This window comes from Ovis canadensis, chromosome 10, assembly GCF_042477335.2.
Source record: "Ovis canadensis isolate MfBH-ARS-UI-01 breed Bighorn chromosome 10, ARS-UI_OviCan_v2, whole genome shotgun sequence".
NCBI classification, from domain to species: domain Eukaryota; kingdom Metazoa; phylum Chordata; class Mammalia; order Artiodactyla; family Bovidae; genus Ovis; species Ovis canadensis.
Genome location: NC_091254.1, coordinates 44,145,618 through 44,157,531, shown reverse-complemented (window position 1 = coordinate 44,157,531; position 11,914 = coordinate 44,145,618). Strand labels below are relative to the sequence as shown.

At 45.7% G+C, this 11,914-nt stretch overlaps 1 protein-coding gene across 1 annotated transcript in view; it reads left to right on the top strand.

Annotated features, from left to right (window-relative positions):
* The first annotated feature begins 3,993 nt into the window (after window positions 1-3,993).
* Window positions 3,994-11,914, top strand: part of LOC138446781 (cilia- and flagella-associated protein 337-like) — a 31,974-nt gene continuing 24,053 nt past the window's right edge. The window contains exons 1-2 of the mRNA XM_069602121.1: window positions 3,994-4,202; window positions 6,740-6,845. Coding sequence (XP_069458222.1) covers window positions 3,994-4,202; window positions 6,740-6,845 — 315 coding nt within the window. The remainder of the gene's footprint in view (window positions 4,203-6,739; window positions 6,846-11,914) is intronic.

The following is an 11,914-nucleotide window of genomic DNA, read 5'->3' as shown; positions in this document are numbered from 1 at the left end:
TCACTGCTTCTTCTCTGTGCCTAGAAAATTCCCCCTCAAATGCCTGCATTGCTCACTCCCTCAGCTCTTCTAGGTCTTTGCTCAGACTTCTCAGTGAGGCCATCTTGTCCACATTATATTATAATGGGACAGCCCAGTCGCTGCCCTCAGCATTCCCTATTTTTCTTACCTTGTTCTGCCCTTGATTAATTCCATGAATTTAATCACCTCCTCGTATACTATATGATTTATCTATTATGTTTGTTACTTGAGGTCTGTCTTCATCAGAAGACAAGAGCCTTGAAGGCAGGAGTTTTGTCTGTGTTATTCATTGTTTTGTCCAAACACTTAGAATAGCACATGGCACATAAGTATGTGCTCAATAAATATTTATCTAATGGATTTCTTTGTGAAGTCAGAGTACATAACAAATCCATCTCTCTCCCAAAGCAGTGCTCAAGGCCGTACGCACCGGGAAAGCTAAGAGTCAGTAGTGACGAGCTTGTCAAGTGTTTCCTCCTGTGCTCTCTGCCCCCTCTCCCCACCCTCCCATCCCCAACACACCCCCACAGTGTCCTACACCTGTGTCACTGCCCATACACTCCCACACACACTCGCACGCTCTTCCACTGTGCTACAGGACTCGCCCCACCCCACCCCTAAATGGTCCCATGAGACGGTAACCCCATCAGGAAGAAAGTAGATGGTTCACACCATCCCACAGTCCCCTTCAAATTAATTCTAGCTTCTATTTCTGGTCTGTCCCCTTCTGTAGCCCCTAAGGGACCGCCCTTGACATACTCCTGAACTTCAAAACTCAGCTTCAGGTCAGCCAGCTGTCCCCAGACAGGATCGCCTCCAGTAAGAGGGAAAAACCTTAGCAGAAGAGACCAACACGGCACAGAGACCCTGCGTGAGGCGCAGGAAGTGCTTTCAAGTGCGTTTGCTCCCTTGCAGTGAAGGAAGGCAGGAATTGCTTGCTTGTTTTCATTATTCATAAACATGAAAGGGGACACGTCTTGGTCAAGGCCATAGACAGACCAGGCCAGGCTCCGAATGCAAACCTGAGCAGCGTTAGGTTCCGCCTAGTGACGGCCGATCTGTGGGCTCCTGCCACACTGAAGAAACAGATGGAGGGAAGGGAATGAAGTACAGGGAGGGATAAGCAGGAGAGGCCACCTCAGAACAGGAAGAATAAGGATCTGAACTTTGCAGAGGACGCACTCACCTCAGTGCTGACCCCCCGGGATGCTCTAAGCCTATGACTGTGAAAGTGGCCTGTGGGTCAGCCCTGATACTAGCAGCTGCAGGACAGCCAGAATTCAACCAGGACCCCAGCGCCTGAAGACTTAGCTGCTACTTAGTGTGCTGAGATCTGAGCCCTCCTCAAATCCGCTCTCAGTTTCCATGGTGACTGCTTAAACTTTTCATCATCCTTCTTTCAGACCTTGGGGGAGAGCAATGCTCTCTGGTTTCCATGACAACCACTTAAACATGTATCTCTTTCTGGCTTGGTTGGAAAAGAACCGCTAGAGATCATGCAAATGAACTGGCTGCTCTCCCTTCGCTTAAAAAAATTAAAAATAAACACCTGCTTAGATGTTTCAGATCTCTGCTCACAACAAGAGGGGTGAAAGTGTTGAACCGGTGCTTGTGGAGGGTTTGCTGCATTGCTTTGACATTTCAAGTGCTCAGATAACGCAGGCTCATGCTGTCATCTGAACTAATTATGTACACTCAGCACTTGTCCTCCCCTCCCCTCTGCCTGGCAGATGAAAGAGCTGCAAGTTCAAGGCTGTTTACCTTCCCTGCTGCATGCTACACCAGAAAAGGAAGGATGGGGCCAGAGGGACCACCTGACCCAGCCCTTGGCCACTGCGGGGAGGAGCCATGGAGGGCAGGGTCTTCAGCTCAACTCACTGTCCATAAACCAGCCAGGGATAACTCTGGACTCGGGTTATATAGCCTCAAATAATGGGGATGTCAGAGACCCCGGTTCAGAAATGACTCTGCTTCCCTGTTGGAATTCAGGGAACGGAGAACAGCCACGGGACTCTGAAGCAGAGAAGCCTTGAAGTGGAAAGAGGAGGGATCCCTTCCCTCAACTGTGACACCTGCCCGTCCTCTCTTGCACAACACGCCCTAACCCAGAGGCCCTGAGAAACAGCCACAGACAGAGCTAAAGCGTGTTTTAAAACTGGTCACCAACATGTAAAGTTCTGGCAATATCCAGTGAAAAATGGAGATTTCCCACTTCTATCGGAAAATGGGCAGGGCTGCCTCACGAGGGTCCTCTGAGCTGCAATAGCACCACGCCCGGGAGGTGGAAGCCTCCAATCGCCTTGAGGGAACTTTTCTGAGTAACGTGCTGTTCTCCCTGAATCCTGGAAGAAAGCTGAGTTGTAATTCATGCTAGCAGGCACAAGACCCAGACCAAACCGAAAATCCTTCAGCCAGTTGCTGAAGCCACAGATGATGAAAGAGGTTCTTACCTGGGCGTAGAGGGATCGGGAGGGGGTTGGGGAGGGAGGTGAAGACAGTTGTTCTCCCACCTTCGTCCTCCAAGGTCCTTCAGCTCCTTGGACGAGGCGGAGGTCAAGGGGGAAGTCAGGCAGGTGGACGGGAGAAGCACTGGTGAGTGTATTTCGGATTTCCTTCATGATCATCTTCTGGTGAGACTATTAGGACCCTCTTGGGGCCTAAGGCTCTTTAATCAATAGGAATTGATAAGAAGCCAGATGAGGAATACAGGCAAGGCTTTATTGGAATTTGTGCTACAGCAGAAGGAAGCAAAAACAAGTCACAGGTGCCTTGCTCGCTCCCCAGGAGGGGGCAAGCTGGTTCCTTAAACATGGTAAGGGTGGGGATGGTTGGGCAGGCCGGGCAGGAAGGGTGCCTTAGGTGGCCTGCCCACCCCCTTGGTAGTGCTGTGTGCAAGGATCATGCATAGTACCCTACTTTTGCTCTCCCCACCTCAGAAACGGTGGTTGGTTTGTGGCCTTTTTGTATCTTATAGTTCATAATTGCCCCGATTGGGCTTTCATGTAGTTATTTTGGGCTTTCCTGGTGGCTCAGTGATAAAAAATCTGCCTGCAATGCGGAAGCCACAGGAGACGTGGATTCAGTCCCTGGGTTGGGAAGATCCCTTGGAGGAGGGCATGGCAACCCACTCCAGTATTCTTGCCTGGAGAATCCCATGGACAGAGGATCCAGGTGGGCTACAGCCCATGGGATCGAAGAGAGTCGGACACAACTGAAGTGATTTAGCACACATGAACCGACTTTGCACACACACACATGTAAGTTATCTTTAGCTTCTTATAGTTTCTTGTATTTTTTGTTGCTCGAGGAGACTTTTATCTAGATGCAAGGACTCTAGTCAAGGGCACTAGGTCCCAGCCTGTCTCAAAACCAACGTCTGAAGCCTGCAGGAAGGCCCTTGATCATTTCTGTGTGACGCTTCTGTGTGATGCTACTATTTTATTCTATTCTGTGGATTCATAAGCCCAAAAGTCATTTGAGTCATTTGACTCAAATATCTGTCAGAATAGTTATAAATGAAGTTGGCTGATTAGTTAATGAAACCTGGAGGCCCTGATCTAGGAGTCAGATGGTGCTTCCTTGGCTTGAGTGTTTTCTTGATGACAAGCGTCTAACCTCTCTGTGTGTAAGTTTCCTCACCCGTAAGGTAGCAGTAAAGGTGCTTACCCCACTGAGTTTCTTTGAGGCTCAAACAAGGTCATGTGTGGGGTGGCTCTGGCCCAATGCCTGGCACTCAGTAGAGATTTGGGGAAACCTTGCTTTTTTTACAATATCATTTTCATTCTTCAGACTATCTATGGTTTAACACCTGGGGTAAAAAAGAAGAAAACACTGTCATCACTGAAAATGAACCTGAGATCTTTAAAAATTAGTAACTTGTCCAAAAATTTACTGATCTTGTTGAGAAACTGTTTTGCTTTTCTGTGAATATTTTTAGGGTGCACTCTGGGAACAACAAATGTCGAGCAAAAGATGAAAGAAATAAAGGATGTTGGGGAAAATGTCAAAGCAAGAAAAGACCAAGCATTCCTTGGTTTGCCCCAAAGGCGAGCAGAATGTGATCAAACGGTTTTCTGCATCCACAAAGGAGTCAAGGCATTTACGTTCTGCAAGGGAAAAAACTTGCTGTTGACAGGTGGAATGCATCGGATAATTAGAGTCTGGAATCCTTATCTGCCTGGGTAAGTTTTCACTCTCTCTCCAGCCAAGGGTGCCCTTTACCTCATAAGTACAGGAGAGCAGGACTGAGGATCACTAAGATTCCCCTTTAAGAGCCCCTGTCCAAAAGTGATCTCCCAGACATGCAACCCAGGAAATCTCTGCTTGTGGCTATTACAAAGTCATTTTGGGGGGTTAATAAACAACTTATTTACAATGCAAATCGCTTCCAAAGACACGGAGATCGTGTAGAACCATCATTCACTCACAACTGGAAAGATTTTCTTTGACCAGATTGCTGTCTTCCCTACAATGAATGATGAGCAGTTGTAGAGAACAATTAGGTTAAACGCTTGATCTGCGATCAGTGTCCTTTCTGTGTCCCTCACTCAGGTGGCCCTAAGCTTACCCTCACTTCTCTGCTGGAGTTGTATAGCCCCATCTAATTTAAGGACTCCACCACCCCTGAAATATAGCAGAATTGACCTAAGAACATAGGGATTCTTTCTGTGGATGACTGGTTCTTACTCCAAACCCCATATCAACTCCCCATTTTCCAGGGATTCTTCTGGAAAGCCCAGAACTGGGGTAGCCACGGTAGCAAACTGTTTAATCAGAAGAGAAGCCTGTTGCCATCACCCCTTCAGTGTGTAATTATCACACTCCTGAGAGTGCCCCCTTGACCTTCATGTGGGTCCCTGCAGAATGAGTCTCAGAAATGCTTCCTTGAAAATAACAGAAACTGTCACTTTACTGAGCACCTACTTGGTACTGGGCACTGTGCCCCATATTCATTCTCTAATCCTCACATCAACTCCATTTACCAAGGAAGAAAGTGAAGGTCAGAGGAGCTAAGTAAGTTTGGGTAACCTTCGGATTTCTTTGGAAGGACTGATGCTAAAGCTGAAACTCCAATACTTTGGCCACCTCATGCGAAGAGTTGATTCATTGGAAAAGACTTTGATGCTGGGAGGGATTGGGGGCAGGGGAACAAGGGGACGACAGAGGATGAGATGGCTGGATGGCATCACTGACTCGATGGACGTGAGTCTGAGTGAACTCCGGGAGTTGGTGCTGGACAGGGAGCCCTGGCATGCTGTGATTCATGGGGTCGCAAAGAGTCGGACATGACTGAGCAACTGAACTGAACTGAACTGAACTGAATGGCAGAATCAGGATTCAAATGCAACTTGGTTGCTAAAAGCTATGTCATTTCTGTTGACAAGTGTTGAAGAAGGAAGGAGAGGAGGAAAATGGGGAGTTGATATGGGGTTTGGAGTAAGAACCAGTCACCTACAGAAAGCCTAGGTTACTGCTGAGCCTCTGCACAGATATCAGTGAGGCCTGCCAGGTGACCCCTGCCCCCTCAGCTGCTGAGCGGTGCTCCAAGGCAGTGAGTTCATGGATCCAGCCTCTGTGCCACCTCAGTCCCTTTCTAGCTGAATGATCCTGAGCAAGGGCTGCAGCCTCCAGTCCCTCTTCAGAAATAACAAGACTATCCACTCCTGGATTAGTAGTAGTAGCAGTAGTTGTTGTTCAGTCAGCTGAGTCATATGGACTGCAATCCCATGGACTGTTGCCCACTAGGCTTCCCTGCCCCACACTGTCTCCCATAATTTGCTCAAACTCATGTCCATTGAGTTGGTGATGCCATCTAACCATCTCATCTTCTGTCGTCCCCTTCTGCTCCTGCCCTCCATCTTTCCCAGCATCAAGGTCTTTTTCCAATGAGTCAGCTCTTCGCATCAAGTGGCCAAAGTATTGGAGCTTCAGCATCAGTCCTTCCAATGAATATTCAGGGTTGATTTCCTTCGGGATTGACTGGTTTGATCTCCTTGCTGCCCACGGGGCTCTTGGGAGTCTTCTGTAGATTAGCAGTACAGATCGCAAATGAGACCATCCATGTAGAGCATTCAGTCCAGTGTCTGATGCTAATAAGAAGGAAAGAAATGGAAGGAAGAAAGGAGGAGGGAAGGAAAAAAGAAACATGATTTTTCTACCCACTTCTATTACCTTAGCCTCCTGTTTATCAGAAGACTGAGAAAAATTTGCTTACTTCCCAGTGACGTGGTTAGAAAAAGACACTGTTCTCTCCCCGTCAACCTCAGCCCAGCATCCCTTCTCCTTACCCCTCACCCTCCCACAGCACACACAGCCCTGCGCCCTTCAGGGCCCTGCTATCCCTCAGAACTCCTTAAACTCTTATTAGAAAGACATTCACGCCAGATCTGAATACTGCATAAAGCAAAACCTGCGTGGAGTCTCTTCCAACTGCACCCTATGCTCTTCCGAGCTTATTCCTTTTATAGCGATATTGTCAGCCCCGGGAGAAACAAAGCGCAGGGCTTCATCTCATACCGAGTTGTGTTGCTGTAACTGCATATTATCTGCTTCACTCCTTTTATCACACAAGATATATACGCACATTGTTTCAGAGGGAGACATAACCCTCCTCAGGCTGAATAGAGCTGCCAGATCCGGGCCAAGTTTAGTCTTGCATTTTTATTTAGAAGCCTCAGCTAGAACTGCCTGGTGTTCATCTGTTATTTTTCCATTCTAGAAAACCAACAGGTATGCTGAGAAGCCACACAGCTCCAGTGATTTACATCCATGTGTCTGCTGAGGATAACAAGATATTTTCCATGTCCACCGACAACACCATTAAGGTCTTTGCCCTGCTATGTTTTGATGTGTTATCCAATGCGGTTTCAGACAGAGAAGGTGTTCCTTTCATGTTTTCATTCCTCTCTCTGGAGCCTTTGGGGCCTCTGATTAGCAGATACTCAGATGACACTTGCTTCCATGGATCTGCTTTTGAAAGGAAGAATAGGCAAGCAGGGGAAGGGCAGCCTCTCCGAGAACTTTCTATACCTGCTGTTTTGTTGGGATGAGTAAACGTGATAGCACTGAGCCCTCTGCTTACACTCCATCCGGAGATCCCTTGTGAGGATGCAGGTTGGGGATGGCGAGGGGGAGCTGGGGACAGAATGGGGACAAGAGTCAGCAGTCCTGTGCCTCTAGAGGTGGTCATCTTATCTCGCAGTACACAGAGAGCAAGTGGGCCCTTTCTGAAACGCTCTCTCCAAGGCTTAGAATTTAAACCTTTCTGGCCCTGGCAGAGGTAGCAACATCCCTACCTTCAGTTTGTTTGCCTTCATACCTCTTTTTATACCCAGGGTCCTGTCTGCCTCTAAAGACCAGTCACTCTGTTATCTCTGGAATACACTATTTTTTTTTAATAAAAAAAGAAGAAAAACCTCACTGATTTGTTTCATCCATCACCTCATATGCTTTTCCAGTAAATATGACAAATTTCCATGGCTCATCCACCTTCTTTTCTGGACTGTCACAGGGCCAGAGGATGGGTGTTTAGAGCAATGTGAGTTGCTGGACCCTCAGGACAGAGATCATATTCACCGCAGATACATAAACCAGCTCACTGACCCCTCACATAATAAATGATTGATAGACACTGAGCTGAACTGTGTCTCTTCAAAATTCATATGTCAAAGTGTTAACCCCCAGTACTTTAGAATATAGTTGTTTTTACAGATAAGGCCTATAAAGAAATTGCTGGGTTTTTGCTTAGTCACTAAGTCATGTCCAATTCTTTTGAAACCCCATGGACTGTAGCCCGCCAGGCTCCTCTGTCTACAGGATTTCTCAGGCAAGAATACTGGAGTGGGTCACCATTTCCTTCTCCAGGGGATCTTCCCAACCCAGGGATTGAACCCAAGTCTCTTGCATCCCCTGCACTGGCAGGCAGATTCCTGACCACTGAGCCCCAGGGAAGCCCCTATAAAGCAATACTGAAGGTTAAATGAGGTCATGTTGGTGGGTCCTAATCTAGTATGACTGATGTCCTTATAAGAAGAGGAAATCAGGACACTTAGACTGAGAGGCAACCTTGCAAGGACACAGCAGGAAGACGGTCTTCTGCAAGCCCAGGAGAAAGGCCATTGAAGAATCCAAATCTTTCCATGCCTTGATTTTGGACTTAAATCTCTTACTTCACACTGTACAAAAAGGTTAACTCAAAATGGATCATAGACCTAACTGTAAAAAGAGCTACACCTACCAAACTCATAGAAGAAAACATGGGACCAAATCTTCATGACCTTGGTCTAGGCAATGATTTCTTAGATATGGCATCAAAAGCATAAGAGACTAAAGGAAAAAATGAGTTGATTTCCTCAAAAATAAAAACTCGTGCTTTAAAGGACAATATTAAGAAAGTGATTAGACAGCCTACAGGATGAGACAAAATACCTGCAAACCACATACCTGATGAGGGACTTGCGCCTAGAATACAAAGAACTCAGTGCTCAGCACTAAAAGCACAAATAGCTTATTTTAAAATGGGCAAAGGACTTGGACAGAAAGTCCTTTAAAGAAAATATTCAAACGGCCAGTAAACACAGGACAAGATGCTCAACATCATTAATCACTATGAAAATTCAAACCACACCCATTAGGATGGCTAACATTAAAAGATAGATGATAACAAATGTTGGCAAAGAAGTAGAGAAATTGGAACCTTTGTGGATTGCTGGTAGAAATTTAAATGGTACAGCCACTTTGGAAAACATTTTGGTAGTTCTTGAAATGCTAACCAGAAAGTTAACATATGACCTAGCATTTCCACTCCTGGGTTTATACCCAAGAGAACTGAAAACATCTGTTCACAAAAATACTTACATATTCATAGCAGCATTCATGACAGCCAAAAAGTAGAAATAAACCAACTGTCCACGAACCAAGGAATGGATAAACAAAATCCAATCAGCCATACAATGGGGTATTATTCAGCAACAGAAAATAGAAATGGAGCACTATCATGTGATACAACACAGAAAACATGAGAAGCTCTAAGTGTTCAGCGAAAGCCAGTCACAGAGGGCTGTGTACTGTGTAATTCCATTTACATAAAATGTCCAGAGTAGGCAAATTCAGAGACAGAAATGAGCTTAGTGCCTGTCAGGGGGTGGGGTGAGGTGGGAATAGGGGGTAGCGATTAATGGGTATGGGGTTTCCTTTTGGAGGAATGAAAATTTTTTGAAATTCGTGTCAATGGTTGCACAACTCTGTGAATATGCTAAAAACCATTGAATTGTATGCTTTAAAATGTAAATTTTGTAGTATGTGGATTAAATGTCAATAAAGCTGTGATTGGAAGAAAAATTATGACCAACCTAGATAGTATATTCAAAAGCAGAGACATTACTTTGCCAACTAAGCTCCGTCTAGTCAAGGCTATGGTTTTTCCTGTGGTCATGTATGGATGTGAGAATTGGACTGTGAAGAAGGCTGAGCGCCGAAGAATTGATGCTTTTGAACTGTGGTGTTGGAGAAGACTCTTGAGAGTCCCTTGGACTGCAAGGAGATCCAACCAGTCCATTCTGAAGGAGATCAGCCCTGGGATTTCTTTGGAGGGAATGATGCTAAAGCTGAAGCTCCAGTACTTTGGCCACCTCATGTGAAGAGTTGACTCATTGGAAAAGACTCTGATGCTGGGAGGGATTTGGGGCAGGAGGAGAAGGGGACGACCGAGGATGAGATGGCTGGATGGCATCACGGACTCAGTGGACACGAGTCTGAGTGAACTCCAGGAGATGGTGATGGACAGGGAGGCCTGGTGTGCTGCGATTCATGGGGTCGCAAAGAGTCGGACACGACTGAGCAACTGAACTGAACTGAACTGAAAGCTGTGATTTTCTTTTTTGTTGTTTTTAAAGAAAAGGGGGAGTGAGGAGTCAAGGATGACACCAAGGTTTTAGGTCTTTGATGAGGAAGGTGGTGGGTGAGAGAAGCATAACGTCAGGAGCCCAGCTGTGGATGTGCTGGAGAGAGCCGTCCTGAGAGAGGGAAGATGTCAGGGCTGGAGATACAAATTTGGGAATCAGCATTTAGATGGAATTTTAAGCCATGGAGTATATGAGATCATAAAGGGAGAATGCTTGTGTGCTTGGTTGCGTCCAACTCTTGGTGACTCTTTGGACTACAGCCTGCCAGGCTCCTCTGTGCATGGGATTTTTCAGGCAAGAGTGCTGGAGTGGGTTGCCATTTCCTTCTCCAGGGGAATCCTCTGGCCCGGGGACCAAACCCGAATCTCCTGTGTCTCCTACACTGCAGGCAAGTTTTTTACCTGCTGAACCATCAGGGAAGTCTCATAAAGGGAGCCAAAGCTGGCAAAAGAGAGAAAAGCCCTAAAGACTGAGAACGGGGGCCCTGTGACACTCCGGGATTTTACTGTTTGTGGGGTCCCACATGGATCCTGTGTAGTGAGCTTAGAGTCCATCTCATGGCAATGAAGAACATATTTATATAAAATTAGGTGTTGAGATCACAGTCAGGGATACAACCAGGCCCCAAACTCAATTCAGTCCTCCAAGAAAAACTGATTAAAATGGTAAGATTTATGGACTTTAGTTTTTTATTTATTTTGAAAATCAAAGTCATCCAAAGGCATTCTCCAGGGCCACAAAGTTAGAGATATCATATTTTTAATTCACTTTTTTTTTTTCCAAAACTTGCCGCCATCAGATAATCATACTTCTGTATGTGAGGACACGTCTTCCATCCTATTTCTTTTCCTAGTGCCTCTCCATTTTCTTCCAATCTAAACTTATGATGACAAGATTAGCATCTTGCCTGTGATGATTCAGGCATATTGAATCACTTCCCAAAGTGTGTTTAAAATATATTGAAATCCTATCTTGGAAATAGGGTGTGTAATTTATTTCAGAATATATTATTCCTATCAAATAAAAACTAATCAACTAGGAAGCAAACAGCTAAATCTCTAGCATGCCTGATCAGATAGTCTTCATTCTTTGGATGATTTTTTTTTAGCCCAAATATTTCATGTCTGTAAATCATGGGGACCCACAAAATGTTTTAGGAGTCTGCTACTTTCTGGCATTCTCTAAAGAAGAGCAAAGTGACTGATTCAGATTTCCATTTTCACTTGTTATTTTTTGTGCATTTAATATTGCACACCACAAACAGAGCTGTTTTATGTCAACAAGAATTAGGGTGGAAAGAAAGCTATTTCTTGGAAGGAAGGTAGCATGGTGTGTCAGTTAAGGTAAGGCTTGCAGCTGTAACAGATAAACCCCTATTTTCCATAGGTTGAAACAATGTAAGTTTATTTCTGTCTATTGTAACAATCCAGCACCAGTGCTTCTGGTGAGGGGCACTTTTTCTCCCTTCAAGAACAGAGCTGTCAGGACTTTGCTGGCAGTCCAGCCATTAAGACTCTGTGTTTCCATTGCAGGAGATGATAGTTCAATCCCTAGTCAGGGAACCAAGATCCCATGTGCCACACACTGCAGGCAAAAAAAAAAAAAAAATAGCCCAAAACTATTATGAACGATATTAGTAGTATTCTAGCCATATAATGGAGAAGGCAATGGCACCCCGCTCCAGTACTCTTGCCTGGCAAATCTCATGGACGGAGGAGCCTGGTGGGCTGCCGTCCATGGGGTCACGAAGAGTCGGACACAACTGAGCGACTTCACTTTCACGTTTTACTTTCATGCATTGGAGAAGGAAATGGCAACCCACTCCAGTGTTCTTGCCTGGAGAATCCCAGGGACGGGGGAGCCTGGTGGGCTGCCGTCTATGGGGTGGCACAGAGTCGGACACGACTGAAGCTACTTAGCAGTAGCAGCAGCAGCCATGTAATACCATTTTCTAGCACTCCATCTTTTATTAAATGTTTAGATTCCTTAAA